Source organism: Podarcis pityusensis, assembly GCF_964106645.2.
Source record: "Podarcis pityusensis genome assembly, chromosome: 4".
NCBI lineage: Eukaryota > Metazoa > Chordata > Lepidosauria > Squamata > Lacertidae > Podarcis > Podarcis pityusensis.
In genome coordinates, this window is record NC_138027.1 from 24,643,820 (window position 1) to 24,663,225 (window position 19,406).

Below are 19,406 nucleotides of genomic sequence, written 5' to 3' on the forward strand. Positions count from 1 at the left end.
ATAGGTGTTGTAGTTTTAAATTGTTGCATGTTTACATATGGAAAAACAAAATATAATGCTGCCCACCACAACATGCAGACTGATGTATGTTTTGAAACTCGGTTTAAAAGTTATGAAGGATTATGTATCCCAGATATATGGCCACATTCACATTAAAATTGTTCTCTTGTTATACTTAAAACAAACTTGGGAGATACTTCTCTTTAGGCACCCATGTGCTTTATATTACTAGCTGCTATCAGATGTGGATGGGGACAGATCACAGCTTAAGTTAGGATTTGGACAATTTAGCAGAAACATTCATTTCCTTTGCAAAACAGTATTTTCTAATGAATGCTTTATGTTGATGTGGCTATCCCTTGGTAGGGGAAAAAGTTTTTATATTGTTAATTAAAACTCATTATTAATATTAATAAGTAGAAACAAAATGTCTACATTAGTTGGATTTGGGATACAACATTTCTGGACATATTTTGCCCTCTGTATACACAGGAAAAGGATAGACTGAATGGCTTGTGTCCAACTGACATCAGTACAGTGCCACTTGATAGCAGTAGAGAACAAATTTGCCCAATAGCAGCCTATTATTAAGTGCAGTAATGTCTGTTTTTAAACCAGAAATGTTTGAACTGGAGACAGAAACAGGAAACACGCAGTTGGCACAGTTTCATTCCTTTCAAGACTTGCTTCCAGGCAAGTCAGTCAGTTATTTGTATGTTCCAGTCCTTTTATTTTTTAATCTAATTTTCTTTGTGAAAAGCACTATGTTATTACTGCATATTCCAATTCAGGGATCATACTGCATGCTACATTGAATACTCTTCCTACGTATATTAGCTGAGCCGTCTCCTGAGATGTTTCTGTGAATTGAAAAGTGCCTATAAAACTTGTGTGATTAGAGCGTTCAGACATATCTGCTGTAAAGTACTGAAGAGAATTTGCAACTTTTGAGGCTAAACGAGTTCTCTGAAATTTAATATCCAGATGGTCTCAGACTTCTTTTTGGAAGTTCCAGCAGTTGTAAACTTCAACTCAGAGCCTTTTGATGAATTGCTCTATTTTGAAGGCTGAGTAATTCTTCAATATATAGATGAGGCAATCGGCTTAGAGTTCACAGCAAGATGAGCAGATGTACTAGGCTAGTAGTAGAATTATGCGATGTGAAATGTTTGGCTTTTGAAGTGTACGACTTAGTTTCTGCATGTGAAATTCCTGACACTGGTACTGGGTTTGGCAATGTTCATAGGAAAATGTTAGATTTGCTATTCAATATAAAAATACTCAAAGAATTGCATAAGAAAAGAATATCTCTGTAGAAAGCTTCATAAAAAAATATAAAATATGTACACATAGCTTTTTGTATTATTTTGCTGGCATTTGTTAACCAGAGATAATTGGGGACAGAGGCGGAATTTACTTTTATTATATTTAGATCCTTCCCTTAGTTATTGATTGGAAAAACTTAGAGCAGATGGCACAAAAAGTACAAATGTGTCAAAGCAGGCCAGTGGAAGGAGCCTTTCTGTCTGTCCCACTACCTGAGAAGTGACTAGCCAATTGGGAGGGGCACTGTGGATCAGCAATGGAATGAGTCTTTTTCAGGTAACTACAGTAAGACTCATTCCATTATCTTAGCATGATTATTGTTTATTAAATTTATACCCTATCCTTTCTGCTCTCCAGAAAGTACCTGATAGAATACTTGCTATGATGTTTTTTCTATACTAGTTTAATTTCTGATTCTTTTAATATATTATTTGTTAGTCCAAGCCTTTGGATGGGATCAGATAATAACTGACAGATGTAGCTCTTTTGCAAATGGGCCCCAAAAAGTTGGTTACCTCTTGTTCTGTTGTACAATTTTATTATCATAGTATTGCCACATATCACAATTGTTCCTATTTAGTTTAGTTTATCATTACCAGCCTTTGAATTTCCAAATACCATAATTAAGCATATAAGTTGTAAACATGCATCACCAGTGTACTGTACTATAAGGATTTTATGAAAGGCCTCTTGAAACTGGAAACCTAGAAAAAAGGAGTGCACTTGGACATTATAATAGTGATTTGTTTTATTTTGCATTACAGTCTGCCAGTTGCCTTGTTACCAACAATAACATTAATTATCATCTAGCCCTTAGGATCAGCAGACCCAGAAATCAAGCACATAATCATGTGAGCTGTGCACATAGCTCTTCGGGCACAAATGAGATGAAGATTTTTTTGAGTAGGCCTTGTGGGGACTATTTGCATATCTGAAGTTATATGCACTTGTGGTTCTTTGAATCATTGGAAGTGACTGCTGCAGCTCACCTTGAACCCAAGAGCCCTTAGTCTGAGAGTGAGAAGGAGATAAGTGACTGAAGAATGGGACGGGTACCTAGTATTCAGACATTATTTATATGGCTGCTCTTTTTCAGCCTTGAATATAGATATATAAAAATAGTATATTTGGATCATAATAAAAAGCTAGCATACCCAGCTTTTAAAGTGTATGACCAATTATATATAAGAAAAGCTGTATCAAATTTGTTGTCCCTCCTTTGCTAATAGTTTTTTTCCAGTATAGTTAGTTGGTTTTTTGCTTCTTCCCACATAGTTTTTGCAGCACCAAAATGACCTACCCAGGTCACAAGCTAAGACAGTGTGTATGGAGGGCCAGGGCTGCCCAGATGACAAGACCCACCAACCTCACCTATTCCTCTTTACACCTTGGCAAAACAAAAACAAAAAACCCTTAGCTCTTGCCATTGCTCGTTTGCTTGCCTGAGCCACTTGCTTGCACATGGCTCCCTTCTCTTCTTTCCGCTTCCTTCTAATTTTGTCTTGGCTGCCTGTCCATCCATATCTCCATCCTCCAGATCCCTCTTCCTCACCTTGCCTAGATCACCCTCCTGCTCACATTTCCTGGGTCTGTCTCTGTCCTTTGGATCCTCCCACCCACCAGCTCAGCAGCTCAGCACACTGCCACTTGTCTATGTAGCCAATGTGCAATGTGATATTTTATATATATTATATATATTATATTATATATTATATATTATTATATTAGAGAGATTTGCATGCCATTCTAACCAAATGCTGGCTCAATAATAATAATAATAATAATAAATTTTATTTATATCCCGCCCTCCCCAGCCGAAGCCGGGCTCAGGGCGGCTAACAACAATAAAACAGTACAAAAGTACAGCATAAACAACAGTCTAAAATCATTCATTATAAAATTAATTAATTCAAGCCGCTGGCAACTATTGAGCCAGAGCTCCGCGAAGATTGCCGAGGGAGGGAGTCAGGCTGTGCCCTGGCCAAAGGCCTGGTGGAACAGCTCTGTCTTGCAGGCCCTGCGGAAAGATGTCAAGTCCCGCAGGGCCCTGGTCTCTTGTGACAGAGTGTTCCACCAGATCGGAGCCACAGCCGAAAAAGCCCTGGCTCTAGTTGAGGCCAGCCTAACTTCTCTGTGGCCTGGGACCTTCAAGATGTTTTTATTCGAAGACCGTAAGTTTCTCTGTGGGGCATACCAGGAGAGGCGGTCCCGTAGGTACGAGGGTCCTAGGCCGTATAGGGCTTTAAAGGTTAAAACCAGCACCTTAAACCTGATCCTGTACTCCACCGGGAGCCAGTGCAGCTGGTATAGCACCGGATGAATGTGGTCTCGCAGCGAAGACCCCGTAAGGAGTCTCGCTGCAGCATTCTGCACCCGCTGGAGTTTCTGGGTCAGTCTCAAGGGCAGCCCCACGTAGAGCGAGTTACAATAATCCAGTCTGGAGGTGACCGTCGCAATGAGTTGCTTCCCAAACCAAGTGCATGTGTGGACCTTTAGCTATGTTCCTTGTGCATCAGGCAGATTTCCTATCTATGTTTATGTCCAACATAGGTTTTCAAATTAGAATTGGGGTTCTAAATCAGGAAAGAGAAAGGTTCTGTGCTGAGTTTGGTTCAAGTTTATGTTTGGCTTGATTCTTAGCACCAAACAAACTCTCTTGTTCATGGCCAGTAGAGATTTACTTTTGATGAGCCAGTGGCTGTGACTGGATTATTGGAGACTTTGCTACAGTTCAGAGTTGCAGTAACTTAGATAGTAATGCTGATTAGGATGTACCACTTTGGATCCCAGGTGAGAGTGAACAAATGACTGAATGTTCCTTTGTACGAAAACATTTACTGCATGTAGAAAACTATATTGGAGGGCAGGGAGAACGCTAGGCTAAAACCCCTTCATTCTGTCATTTAGTGTATATGTGGAGGAATGTATTTCTCTATGGAGCACGTGGAAGACTAAAGTAGCACAGCCCAAACAGTTCTGTAAGGACTAGGTCAGATTTTCAGGAGTTACCAGTTTTCCCATATGTGATTACTCACCATTGTTCAGGCCTCAAACCTAGATGCAACACTGCTAGTTCATCCACCCTGCAGTTTTAAACTTATTTTCTTTTTTCAGATTTAGTACTTCATTAAAGGAAAGACTTCAGAAATGGATACAAAAAGGTCACAGTGGCATTCTAGCATGCTGAAGTTGCTGATACTTCTAATATGTTTTGTAAGTAGACAATTTCTTGATGTGTGTTGTGAATTTATGCTCCAGTGGGTTGCACAAGTGGTGGTAGTAGATGACTCCCTACTGAGGGAATCAGAGACAACAGTGTTCAGTAGTAACAAGATGTCCTGGGAGGTTTGCTGTCTTCCAGGTGCATAGATTTACAGTGTGATGGAGTTGTCATCAAATTTTATAAACCCCACTGACCACAACCCTTCTGATTTGTGTGGGTACGAACAATACCGCCAGACACAGCCTTTGACATATAGCATGGGCTATGAAACTCTGGGCAGGAAGTTGAAGAGCCTTGGGGCAAAGGTGACTTTTTCAACACTCTTTCCTGATGACATTTGTGGCCTAGGAAGAGAGAGGAAAATACTCAAAGTAAACCACTGGCTGCGCAAGTGGTGTTGTCAGGAAAAGTTTGGCTTCTTGGACTATGGTCTCCTCTGTTTTGAGGAAGGACATCTGGCAAGATATGGGTTGCACCTCACAGCGGTTGGCAAGAATATATTTGCTTAAGAGTCTTGCAAACCTGATCAGGAGAACTTTAAACTAAATCCTTATGGGGTGGGAGACAATTTTACAAACAGCAGGGGAACACCTGGTATTGGGTATAATAGCTTCATTGATGCATAGGTAACTGAGGTGGTGCTCCAGAAACTGCTTAAAGGACAAGAAACTACAAGATGGTAGCAGCTGGAGGGATTGACTCATGATTTCAGTTATTTCTATACTAATGCTCACTATATGGGAAACAAGCAAGACAAATTTGAGCTCTTAAAACAGGAAGGCAAATATGACCTAATAGGCATTATTGAAATCTGGTGGTATGAGACTGATGACTGGAATGTAGAAACTGAAGCATATAACCTGTTCAAAAGGAATAGACCAAACAAGAAAGGAGGAGGAGTAGCATTGTATGTAAAGGATGTATGCACTTGTGAAGAGTTCCATGATCTGGAAGATGGAGGGCAGATAGAAATTATATGGCTAATAATTGTTGTAGAGGCAAGCAACAGTTACCTTAGTGTCTGCTATAGACAGCCAAGCAAGACTGAAGACTAAAGACTTGGATGCCTTCCTGGAGTAGATTACCAAACATTCAACAAAGAGATATACAGTAGTCATGGGAGACTTATGCTTCTCCAATATTTGTTGGAACTCAAAACTCCACCAAGAATGTACGATCCAGCAAATTCCCCCATTGCCTTGCTGACAAGTTTATTTCCCAGAAAATGGAAGAAGCAACATGAGGATCATCTATCTTGGACATGGTCCTCACCAACAGGGAGGAACTGATCAACGGTGTGGAAATACTGGGAAGCTTGAGAGGAAGTGTTCATGTCCTCTTGGAAGATATTGGAGATAGTTTTTCTTAGTAATCAGTGGCAATTGCAGAATAACTGGCCAGAACTAGCATCCCTAATCGTTGGCCATGCTGGTTGGGGCTGTTGTATAAAACATCTGAAGGTCAACAGTTTGGGAAGGCTCTATAAGATTATTGATAAAATTCAGCTGATTAAGATATTGTGAATTAGCCCAAAGCAGTTCATGCTTCACCAAGAGGCAATGAATGTAGGATCATGTTAGTTCTGAATGTGGTGTTGTTACAAGCTTAGTTAAGGTTAGCAAACCTCTAGCTCATACTTGCAGAATAACAATACTTAGAAGTCACCACCCACGCTCTTGAATAATAATGTTGAAGTAATATTGAAAATGATGTGTATTTGTCTCACAAATGTGTGTAGGACTTAAACACATAGTTAATTTAAGTACCACTGATTTTAAATGGGAGTTATGTGTGTAAGGCTGTAATGCTAAATAGATTTCTCTGTCAGTAAGCCTTAGTGAATACAGTGGGACTTATTTCTGAGTAAATACCTATTTTGCACAATTTAAAATACTAAGATGTAGCATATTATTTTTGTCTTAGTGATTTTTAATGATTTTTGTAATTTTAGCTTACGTTGTTTGTCAATAGAATTTTGATATTTGTACACTTAAAAAAATTAATTTAACGATTCCTTAGCTTCCTAATAGATCCAACTTGCTTCAGTGAGGGGTGGTGCATTTCTGTCGATAGCATCTACTTCTAGGAAAACACTTCAAAAATACAAATGTTTATTTTAAGGTACCACAGATACATATCACCAATTTGACTTTGCTTCTAAACCAATTTAATTAGATAGATAAAAGTTACAACTATTTCAGTTACATGTCTTAATGATAAAATGAATCTAAGCACAGATGTTGCATCAGTAATTTGCTTTCAAAGATTTTTCCTACTGGAGGTGATTAGGATAAAGCATAGGTTTATCCACCAGTAAAGAGAGCTCCAATAATGTAAGGTTACTGTTTCAACCAGCAAGATTGGAGGCTACTGCCAATGGTCCTCTCACTGACTATAGCCTGCAAAAAGGCCTGAAATGGAGTGTTTCAGTGTGGGGTGTCAGAGGCTCTGGATCCTAAGAAGGGCCAGATGCCAAACGTTCGATGGCATTTACCTAATCCCAGATATGTGCATACAGGACTGCAGCCAGGGAGCGCAATCTCAACACCTTGAAAGCACCAGGGGGGAGGAGCAAGACATGTAGGATTATACCAATAGAAAGAGATTAACTGAAGCACTATTAATTAATTTTATATTTTCATTTTTAGACAAACACTGTAATTTGTGAAACTGGAGACTGTAGAGAGCAAGAGTTCAGAGATCATGATGGAAACTGTATGCTATGCAAACAATGTGGACCTGGCATGGAACTGTCTAAGGTATGCATGTATTCACATTCTCTAAACCATTTTTTCTTTTGATCCTATTTCGCAGTTATTGAGATTAACTTGAGTATTATGTATTGAGTCACTGAGGGTTGTGAAATGGCACTTAGAAATGACAAGCGAGTGTTTTGTTAAAAATATTTAGATTCCTAGTATTAAGAATTTTAAGAACAGTTCTGCTAGGCTAGGCCCAAAGGCCCATCTAATCCAGCATTGCTTTCCCATAGAGGCCTACCAGATGTCTATGGGAAGCCCACAAAGATGACACATGCACAATGGCACCCTCACATTTGTGTTCCACAGCAGCTGGTATTCACAGCAACCAATATTCTGTGATACACTTTGTCAGAGTCATTTTATATAGTTATGAGGCTATTCATAACTTTTAGGCCATTCCTTTATATACAAAAACATGAAATATGTGATTAGATTCTTAGCCATATTTGATTCTGGAGTAAAAATGTTAAAACAGAAGCTTTGTGGTTTCTGCTTTCTTTGAACTGATTTGCTCAGAGCATCCACAAGCTTAAAATTTAGTAGGAGATTTTATTCTTAAAGAACATTACACCCTTTCTTCACTGCTTTTAGTTAAATGAAAAGCTGTGCATCTTATGAGTGTCATAAATAACATTTAATACTGCTGCTATGTGCTTTTTGCCACTTGGAAGAGCAGAAAGTATTTTTATGCTACAGACTGGTTGCATTTGCATGTAAAGCTAAATAATTATTTGTTGTGACTTGCTTGAACATCTGAACCCACCCTAGGCAACTTGCTGTTGTTAACAGCAAACCGAGAAGTGAATCCATGGTTTCTTGTTAGCTTACAAATTGTGTCTGTTTTAAACTAAAGTTTGGGGTTGTGGTCAAACCCCCAGTGGATTTTTCTTAACCATGGTTGGTTTGCCTAATTTGAGCTCAACAACAACAAATCCAAATGTGGATGAATTCTGATAATAGTCCTTTAGACAAGATGTTTCCCATAGAAAGTAGTGTACACTGAGAGTTCATGACAGAAGTTGCGATATTCTGGTGGTGACTCAGATTAGATTTACTTAGGGTTGTCTAACCATCTTTTGTGAAAGCCTCTCCCTTGGTTAACTGCTTCTTTTCATCTCTTATCTTTGGATAGATGGTAAATATTAGCTCTTCAGTTTCTGACACCTCAGAGCAACATTGCTCATTAAAAATCTTACCTGATTTTTGTTCAACAACCTATGATACTTAGATCTCCAGGGGCAGAGTCTTCTCCTCCCATTTGCTTGGGTGGCCAAGTGCCTGTAAGTTTGGAAGCAAAACAGGACCACCCAAATATAAAGTCATTACTTCACACCTGCAGGCTATGGTGGAACTCATGGAATGGTGTCTTTCTGCTCTCCCTACTTCTTCAGAATAGATAACTATTGCTGTTTTACCTGTCCTTCCAATTTCTACCTTGTCTAATTTCCAAATCTTTCTACCATTGCATTATCCAGACTCCTGTGGTACACAACTGCCTCCATATTAAAGATCTCCAAAACCACATTTTATTTATACTTGCTTGTGAACATGTATCTTACAGTGAATACACATGTAAGATACATGTTCACATGCAAGTATAAATCAAAACATTGGCTGTTCTTCCCTTTCCTGCTGGGGCAGAACGGGAGTTTCATTCAGGCTGCAGCTTTCTCCTTTCTCAGCTGATTTGCTGCTGCTATCCTCTACTATGGGCTCAGGTGGAAGCTCACTACAGAACTGAGAGATTTGGGGAGGTAGAATGAGGAGGGGGCTGTTGCCTTGGTTCTCACAGGAAAAGACTTGTCATTCTCTGCCCAGCTTCCTCGCTGGAGCTTCTTCTGGGAAGATCACATTTGGTCCTTCATATTCTTACCATATCCCCCCCTTCTGCCAGCCCTCTGTGGCCTGGGATATTTTGGTAAGAGAGCAGCAGAAGATTGAGTCAGTGAGGCTGACTGACTTAAAAGTTCTGCCTCTACTCCAGTTCTGTCACTCTGTTGGATTAATATATCTGAAAAGTCTTTGGGGGTCATGATACCCCCAAGTAAAATACTCAAATGCTTAGGAATACACAGGGCTTTATGTTTTCTTTTACTTTGTCGCATGAAGCACTGAGAAGGGGCAGAATGTGGTTGCAGAGAGAAAGGAATGGGGTGGCTCGTCCATGCCCCTGGGTGGCTTCCTCTACTGCTGTCTCCAGTTGGTAGATGGCATCTTCTAGGGTGGACCCTTGTCCCAGCAATGAAATGACTAGACCAAGCCCTGATAGAGAAGCCAGTAAAGTGGGGTACGGGGAAGAGAGACAGGGCTGTTTGGGAGAGAGAGGGGGTGAGGGAAGAAGAGGAAATAAACTTCATGTGTGTTTGTATTATTAACTCATGGCTATGGAATTCACTACAACAATTCACTTCCCCTTGTTTGATGGAACCACTGTTAGCAGTACGCTGTTAGCAATACACAGCTTGTATCTGTTGGTTCAAGAAAATACAGGTAAAAATTCCTGGTTGCCAAGATCTTAAGTTTGGGGCAAGTACTCTTTGATGAGAGAACCCTTAGCAGAGATTTAAAATCACAAAATACGCAGCAAACTAAAGCATGGAAATAAGGAATGTTAGACCTTTAAAATAGGCTCTTGTAAGTTCCAAAACATCTCTCTACCCCCAGCATAGGAAAAGACCACAGGTTTGGAAGTTAAGAATTGGTTTACTTACAAACTGTCTAAAGGTCAGATTCATGTCCCTCCCACTGTTTTTAGCAGGCTTCTTTTGGGGAGTGGTTGATGACATTTGAGCTCTTGAAGAGCCATCAAGGTGGCAGCCACTGTTTTTGTTTCTCTCCCTTAATTCAGTGCCTCTTTCTTTGTGATATGGAGGTTGGGGAGGAATGGCAGCCACTAGCCTGACAGAACTTCAAGAGTGCCAGTGAGTGTTTTCCTAAACCCAAAAAATAATACTCACTCAAAATGCATTGCCTTTAATGCCTTGTCAAATATGCCTGTGAAATTTGAGGGGCCATTTGGGTTTAGCCCTAGTTATAGCTTGCATCAGTCTGAAGGCTTATAGATAATTTCTAAATAAATTATTATACTTTGTCCAATTCTTTGTCCATTAAATTAGATATACATTAGATTATCTTGCTTGCTTTTAACATAGTAATCAGGAAACTGGTCTATTGTATGTGCTATTTAAAACATATCTTCCATATCTTTGGCAAGTCTTTCAAAGGAACTATTTTGAAGCAGTTACTGGATAACATTTTGTCCTTCAAAATTAGCTCTTTCAAACAATATGCTTTGCAACTCTAACTACAATATGCACATTTCAGAATACAATATGCTTTTTAAAAAGAAACAAATTACTTCATATAAAAATGCTGTGTTTTTAGTTTATCTAGTATTTAAGGGAAGGATGTGGGAGAAGTGTCTGTTTCTAAAACTCTTGTTCCTGATATCACCCCTATCCACTACCATTTGCCAGAACAATATAAATGCAGATATCCCTTGCAGTTTGTTTATGGAATATATTTGCAGCAATGACGTACTGGTGCTTATTATTATCAAAAAGGGACCACTATGAACATTGTAGCCCACTCTTATGACTCTGAATAAGAATTGGATCTTAGTAAAAAAAAAATTCAACAACAGGCATAACTTTAACCTCCCCAAAGCCAAATGAGAGAGTCTTTCAGCTGCTTCCTAAAGGCAAAGCTAATCATTATGTCTAGCAGAGGGCTTTTGTAGAGTTAGCTTTTGCAAGAAAGACACCACTTGGCTGGTTTTGGCAATAGAAAATTACAAGGAGGGAAAGGGTTTCCCAAAGAAATAGGAAAGTGTGGGATACACTTGCACTCCCTTTTTAGAGTGAGGACAACTGGAGAACTCAGTGACATCGCAGGACCATATCTGGTTGACTACATAGCACTTGATGTCATCATGCTTACTGTATGACCCCCTAAACATTTGGTACCACACAGTGAAGAAACCAATTCATTTTAAATTTGCACTCAAACAGTGGCTGCAAACTGCCACAAAAATATGCAAGGAATTGGGTAAGGGAAGGCTTTATAATGAGCACTCTAAAATAGCAACATGGTGGACTCCCACATAAACCTGCCTATGCACGGAGGTTATTTTCAGTAGACCTCCCCAGACATCTAAAATGAGTCGGGTGGTGGTGACTGGGGAGGCCTTCTTCATAGTGGCACCTTGCTTAAATAATTCACTTCTCAGAGCGCTAGAGGTAATGTATCCTCCACATCAGTCAAATACCCTTTTATTTTCTCAAGAATTTTAACTTAATGGTATATTTTATGTTGCTGTTTTTATTCAGTTTTGCTTTACTATTTTATTAATATCATTGATGCTGTTTTATTGTATTATATCATTTGTGTGAACCACCTTGGAAATATTGAAGGAAGGTGCACACATTCCTTAAATAAAGTAATTTGCACTCCAATTTTGCTAAATAAATTACTATCATATTCTAGTTACAGATAGGTAGCCGTGTTGGTCTGCCATAGTCAAAACAAAAAAATTCCTTCCAGTAGCACCTTAAAGACCAACTAAGTTAGTTCTTGGTATGAGCTTTCGTGTGCAAGCGAAAGGTATCTGAAGAAGTGTGCTTGCACACGAAAGCTCATACCAAGAACTAACTTAGTTGGTCTTTAAGGTGCTACTGGAAGGAATTTTTTTGTTTTATCATATTCTAGCTATTTTAAATACATAGCACCAGCTCCTCACTATGTTCTCAGTGTTGCTAATAAACATTGAAAACATGTTAATATTGGTAGTTAATATTTGGGTTTTTAAAAATTGGATCCATGATGCCTTGTTTTTTAGTGAAAAGCAGAGTTTTGTACTTTATTATAAAGATGAAAGATGCATATTTCAAACAGTTGCAAATGGTTATTTACTTTCTTATTTTAGCTACTATCATTTGATATGCTTTTATTTTTCCTGTTTTGGTGTAAGTGTCTAAGAACTTAGAGCTTCTGCATTTTCACAAACCTAGCTTAATTAATAATGGACAGCTCAATAATTCCCATAAGCCTGTAATAATGTAGCTGTGGGAGACCATGGAGTCCTTTATCATTCAAATGCTTAGCCGTTTCTCAAATAAAGTAGATGAATAAGTATTGCTTATAGAAGTAAGGGAGATTATTAGTAGTGGAAGGCACATTTGAACTTGCTGAAAGGATTGCTTTTGTCTCTAGAAAGTCTTATTCTCGGAAATAATTACACTGAGTCTTTGCTTCATCCTTGCAATCTCCCTTTATTCACGCTTCTAAATTTCTGAATAGTGTGTTCTTGCTTGTTAATCCCTACAGGAATGCGGCTTTGGATATGGGGAGGATGCCCAGTGCATGACATGCAGACCAAACAGATTCAAGGAGGACAGGGGCTTTCAGAAGTGCAAACCATGTTTGGACTGCGCTCTAATAAATCGATTTCAGAAAGCCAATTGTTCTGCTACCAGCAATGCTGTTTGTGGAGACTGCTTGCCAGGGTGAGTTAAGGAATCATAAGGAAACTAGAAATAACTTGTCTGCAGGGTTAGTACAACACACTTCAGATTTAGAAAGCCCTACAATCTGAGACTTGGCTGGCTTTCCCATCATAGACTGATGACTCTACCTTTTTGTTTTGCTGATTATATCTTCAGGACTGATTTCATGTCCTTGATGAATACTTCAGTGCTTCAATGAGAAACATTACGTTATTCCAGCACTATGAAATCCATTAACCACATGTACAATAACCCCTCAAATTACGTATATTTAGCTTGTGCACATTCAGCTTTACACTTAACAAATAAATAGAGGGTGGGCATCCAGGAAAAAAAGACTTTGGCAATCCCACCTGCCATTGAACCCAATGTGTTTTGACTAGACACTATTTTGGCTTTAGGCATGATCCCCAGAACATAACCCAATGTAAATTGCAGGCTTACTGTATTCCACATGCTTTTCTGGTCATTTTAAAAAAGTTGTAAACATAATATCACTCTGACATGAAAAATTCTAATTTTTAATGCTACCGTGCTTAAGCTAGTGCTGAAGAGTTGGTTTATTTCACAGCACAACACATAGAATTTTATCAGAAAGATGGCACTACCTTTAAAAAGGTAGAGATCTCTTTTATTTGAGTGACCACAGCTGTGGAACAAGAGCTTAAAATATTCTCATATATGGTTAAATATAAGACTTGGTCTTATATTTGCATATACACAAAACCATGGTTTAACACTATGTGGATGAGCCTCCATGAGCCCTTAAACAAAGTTTCAAACTTTGTTATTTATTCCTTTCCACTCCTGTTCCATGGCTAGAAGGACTTTTCCCAGGTTTGGTTTCAAAGAATCTCAGCTTGGCATTACTTTAAAAACATTAAATCATATACAGTGGTACCTTGGTTTGCATACGTCTTGGTTTGCAAATGTTTTGGATTTCAAACATGTCAAACCCGGAAGTGTATGTCCCAGTTTGCAACCTTTTTTTGGATTACAACCCATTTTTTTGGATTACAAACAAAAAAATTTTGAAGGCCACATTAGCGAAAGCACGCCTTGGGTTACAACCTGTTTTGGTTTACAAATGGACCTCCGTTTGGTTGTAAACCAAGGTACCACTGTAATGGTTAGTTGCTAAACAAGCAAACTTCAAACCATGAATTTATTAATATGGTTGTTTGGCTAACCATTTGCCATGAATCATGGTTCCCAGCTTGTACATAACAGTTAGCCAAGATTCTTTGAATCGAAACTTGGTAGAAGTTCTCCTCCCAGCTGCATGGGAGGACAGATGGGAGAGTATGTTAGCCTAGTGCTTCACATGGTCTTATAGAGGCTCATCCACATAACACAGCAAACCATTGTTTATCATTATGTACAGACTGTTGTCGGGTGGGGGGGAATGGGCAGAAATTCCATACATAAGCTGTTTGGAATGTTGTACAGGTCCCCACACTCATCAGAACCTTTCTCAGAATGCTGCTCTTTGGTGATGTGGTGTTGGAAATTGATGTTACTACTGTGAAACAAGTGGTGGTGGGGAAATAGCTAAAAGGAAAGCTGGTTTCATTGTTCCCTTCCCCCTCCCATTAAGAACTTTAATATCTGTTCTCGGTATTAATGGACATTGGATTTTATCCTCTAACTTAGTCACTGATTTACTGCATGATCTCACATTTTTCCAGGGCTGTTCTCTAGGTACACTCTTCCTTATCTATGAAATATGTCTGTATGTCCTGCTGTTAAAATTTTGTAGACAACATGGGGAATGTGTTATTTGTTCCTCTGTCTTTCAGATTCTATAGAAAAACCAAGCTTGGGGGCTTTCAGGATATGGAATGTGTTCCTTGTGGTGACCCTCCACCTCCTTATGAACCTCACTGTAAGTGCTCCTGACAGTAAAATAGTATGATATTGAATTCAGGTTTGTTTGGGTTTTTTTAAACATGTACAGCTGAATTGAATTTGATAATTGAAACTGATAACGTTGCCACAAATACCTCACCTAGAAAAGCAAATGGCATATCACTAAAATAAAACTGCTTGATAATCCTAGCCTTTTAAAAGAGGCTGTGTAGCCTAGGCCCTGCTGATTTCCCAGTGCACTGTCCCAGGTTCTAACATGGGACAAACACTAGGCAGCCCTTCTCCAGGCAGAACTGGTACTCGAGAGCCTTGTCCCTTGCAGAATGAAGCACAAGCTTCAGCCACAAATGGATGAATAGTGTACAAGCATGTTAACCAGTAATTGTTTCTCTGAGTGGTTCCCCAGCCCTTGTTCTTGTTGACCTTGGCTCCTCTTCACTTCTGAGCAGAACAATCCCAGATTTGAAGCTGAGCCTGGCAGTGGGGATAATCCTGGAGTTGTTTGTATGCCCTTGCTTCCTTGTAGTTTTAATGGATGCCTTCTCTTTATGGCAAGAGGAGGAATGAAATGGAGTACTGTGCAGAAGGGCATGGCTAACCAACTGGAACTGTGAATGGCTGTGTCCCACACTAACATTTTGCTATGGGTCACATGTGTTATGTTTTAATATTGACATGAACCGACAGTGTCTGTAGTTCTGTTTAATAATGAGTTCTGGTATCAAACTATCTTTCTAGTATTTTGATGCCATTCATGGTGCAGTTTTCTAATTTGTTTTTATTTGTGCGAAGAACAGTATACATAGGTGTGATATAAATAATAAATAAAATAGTAATGTGTGAATAAAATAATGCATTTTTAGTAAGAACATATAATGTTTTGCATAATGCTTCAAATTCATTCAAGTATTAAGCATACATTTGTACACTGCTAATTCTTTATCTCAAATAGATAAAAGTTGCAAATATTAAGGTTATGTGGCTATATAAATTAATCACAATGTGTATGCTTTGGCAAATTTTTGTTTGCTCTTGAATACAAGTTGAGGCTACACTTCCAGAGTTAAAGTCCCATCATATGGTGGGGCATTAATGAGGACTACAGAATGCTGGAAGCAGTTGATTATTACCCAACTGGCTATAAATTTCAGGGCTAGCTTTCATCTTCACTCTCTCTGTAGACCTCTTTAAAACATGGTTTAAATATTTACTCATGGAAAAGCTGCTTGTGAGTTGTTAAAAGTCCATCAGAAAGTTGAAAGGATTTTCTAATGATCAAGTAAGGGGTGTAAAAGGCCAAGAGAATTGTTATCGTTCTTGGGTAAACTTTATAGGGTAAACAAAAAATTCTGTGTCATATGATAATAGCAACTGAAGCCTATGCATAAATTCATTTAAAATAGCAAGTCCAAATATTTGCATTTACTTACAGAGAAATTTGATTGTACAATGGCAGTGCAAGATTTTAAGCAGAAATTAAAACAATACTAAATTAATGTACAGTATATTCAATTATTTCTGTATTGAGAAGAAAAAAACTTTTAATAAAGGTAGGAAAGTATACAAAAAAACCTTACATTAAATTTTACTCAGTTATCTTCTGATGGGTTTTATTTATTTAAAACTTTTTAAAATCAGATGGAATTCATTACAACAAATAATAATCAAGCCCTTGTTAAGTCTTGGCTCTCCAAGACTGGTTGCAGAATGTTTAAAAAATAGCAGACATTAAGCTCATTGAGAATGAGAGCTGAACAATTTCACTGGCAGTACCTATTTTGCATAGCTTCTTTTAGTCAAGATGTGGGCTAATCTTATTTTCACCACCGATTGTCCAAAGCTGTATAAAACGTTTGCTCTTCCACATTTGCATGGACAGGCGGAGACCCCTCCCCCAGGCGACCCCCGGGAGGAATAATGATACCTGACAACGTGTTACGGGATTAAAATTGGCCACAACTTTATTAAATTCTCAGATGTAGAAAGACTTTGGCTTAGGCATTGGGCGTTTTTCCCTTCCAGTCCCCAGCCGGAGATCTGGGGAAGATCAGGGTTATCCAAAGTGTGTGGGGATTGGGCTGACTCTGGAGAACATCTGTTCAAGCAGAGAGCCCGCCCCCCATTTTGCCGCGTCGTAGGGGAGAGCACTAACAACCCATTGGCGTATGGCCAGTGCCTCCCCTCAAAATAGCCCCTTTAACGGGGAACCCTGGGATCGCCGCCGCAGGGGGTGGGTGGGTCACTGCTTCATGCCCCCCATTGAGAGAAGATAGACTAAAGGATTCCTCCCAAGGCCTACAAACTGCCATAGTTGTGACATTTTGCTACGGGGAAGGCAGAACCTGCCAATGCAGGGAAATTCCTTCCCGATCCCTCAATGATGACCATCTAGGACCGCAGCAGTGCCTGCATAGCTGTAAGGAAGAAGGTTAAACTGCGAAAGAAGGTATAAACTGAGGGAGGGCAGGGTGGGGGAAGTTCAGGAGCCGACTGAGGAGCAACAGGTAAGTTACACCCTCTGTTGTGAGTGTAGGCGGTCCTAACTCTACCTGGCCAACTCCCTTGGCAACACACACCCCAGCCGGGATTGGCTGATTGATGAGGCTAGGTGGGAACCTCCAGGTATCCAGCTGGGGGGGGCGGTGAAGCCAGCTACCCTGCCGGGGGTCTAGTAGTCTCCAGGGGGGGCTGCGCGCAACCACGCAAAAGCCGCCCCCCAGTTAATGCGGGGAGCGGTCATTTTGGATTGCTTCATGTTTCAGTGTCTGGAATAAAAAAGCATTGATTTTCTGCAAGATTTTCTGACTAAACTATAGCTATGTTTTGAACTTTAGGCCAGAAGATGTTTTCCTAACGCATGGCTCTTGCCAAAAACAGCAGCTGCATGTCTAGTTTCCTGGCTCCCTGTAACTTCTAGTACAGTTTCCCTGTTTTCACGACATCAAGACATTGTGTGTTTCTCTATTCCATTGCTTTTGACTGCTGGTGATAAAGCCTTTTATCTTCACATAATGTGTTTGCAAGACATACAGTTTCATAATACTATTTTTATATGAAGCAGTGATGTTTATTTTTCCCAGCATTTTGAATTCTGAGGTTGATATGTATCATCTTGTAAACAAGTGTTTTGCCAGATATTAAGTATATATAGCGGTTTTAGTGAAGGTAAGCTTGGCATGCAAGAGAGTTTTTAGAAAGTTGAAATAACAATATTAAGCAGTTTAATAGTGTGATGTTAGCTTCAGATCTTTTGCTCATTAAACTATGAAATATGAACGTTAAACAAGTGAAATCAGTTTGATAACTTAGTTTAATACAATCATCCTATAAATGAATTAAACTACAGGTTTTCTCTGATTTTATCACACCCTTCTTTGTTACCTTACAGTGATTATATCTTTTATAAATGAAGGTCATTTGCAGAAGTATCATAAATACAATCAGTTGCAACTAAATTGAATTTTAAAAGCGTGCCTTGTCATCACTAATAGTTTAATTATACATCATTAGTGTTTAGTTATACGAGGAATAAATGTCACCTCAGATATTGTAATCATATTTGCCCTTTGTGTGATGTAGTAGCTAGGGTTGCCATATTTCAAAAAGTGAAAATATGGACACAAAAGTTGTTGAGCTTTGAGCTCCTTTTGGCAAAGTTGACAACATATCTGTTGCCATTCATCCAGATTTTCCCATTTCTGCCTGGACACTGCTTCCGACTGCAATAACCCTAGAGTTCTACGACTAGGACAAGAACCTGGGAGATCAAGTTTCTAATTCCCATTTCACCATATTTCAGTCTAACCTACCTCACAGAAATGTTGTGAGGATAAAATGGGGAGAGGGAGCCTCTACGGCACCTTGGAGGAAAGGTGGAAAATAAATATTGCTTTATATCAGTCTGATTAGAAGAGAGTTTTCACAGCATTTTATGTCGGTTACTCTGCTGTTCTATCACATTCAGGTAGGATTGCATAGGTCTGTATTTAGTAAGATGCCTGGAATGGAGTAGCAGTAGTCTTATATTTGGGCTGCACTGAATTTTGGAAGAGTCATATAAAGGGCCATAGACCTTTTAATCCCAGCTTATAAAATCAATCAATATGGCTCTTATTATGCTTTAAAAAGAGTGGCAAAACTAGAACTGAATTCTGTTGCCCCTGTTCAGAGGCCTTCTGCTTGACCCAACACTTTCAACACTGATATACACGGTACAGTTTCGCTATTCATTGCAGTGTTGCCAAAATTTCTGTACGCTCCTTCCCTAAGGCCTATCCTATGCTAGCCAAAAGCACAGCGTGCACCTAGCTGACTTCAACTAGTTTTTCCACAACTTTGCCACTTACTGGGGAGAAACCTTGGGTGGGTGGCAAAACAAGATAATGTAAATAGTGTCATTTGACAAAGGCATATTCTGGAATCGAGGTTTATGGAAAGAGCTTCACAAGTTTATAGTTTTGTTTCATTCTGTAATTTTTGTTCAGAGTGACTGCAAGTCAGAAATGAAAAGAAAGCTTAGATGTCATGAAATGTAAGCAACACACTGGGTGTGTGGGTGTGGGTGTGAAGGACAAATCTTCCAAGTCTCCCCTTGGTTTGGCTCAGGATTTTCCAGGTTTCTCAAAATAAAATTTGATTGCCTTGGAGCAGGTTTGCTTACCTCCACTGGCCATGTGCCTCAAACATTCCCCCTTCCATCTCCTTACCTGGTGAATTGGCTGG

At 39.3% G+C, this 19,406-nt stretch overlaps 1 protein-coding gene and 1 long non-coding RNA gene across 6 annotated transcripts in view; one reads left to right on the plus strand and one right to left on the minus strand.

The window, feature by feature from the left end:
* TNFRSF19 (TNF receptor superfamily member 19) overlaps positions 1 to 19,406 on the plus strand; it is a 52,449-nt gene that overhangs the window by 13,992 nt on the left and 19,051 nt on the right. For all 5 annotated transcript variants that reach the window (XM_081004183.1, XM_081004179.1, XM_081004180.1 and 2 more), the window contains 4 exons: positions 4,441 to 4,539; positions 7,198 to 7,308; positions 12,637 to 12,815; positions 14,615 to 14,700. In XM_081004183.1, coding sequence (XP_080860309.1) covers positions 4,474 to 4,539; positions 7,198 to 7,308; positions 12,637 to 12,815; positions 14,615 to 14,700 — 442 coding nt within the window. In that variant the 5' untranslated portion in view covers positions 4,441 to 4,473. The remainder of the gene's footprint in view (positions 1 to 4,440; positions 4,540 to 7,197; positions 7,309 to 12,636; positions 12,816 to 14,614; positions 14,701 to 19,406) is intronic.
* Positions 10,944 to 11,902, minus strand: LOC308476582. The gene is made up of 2 exons (XR_013985978.1): positions 11,579 to 11,902; positions 10,944 to 11,543 (listed from the first exon to the last, which is right to left on the minus strand). It is a non-coding gene; the product is annotated as an uncharacterized lncRNA (long non-coding RNA).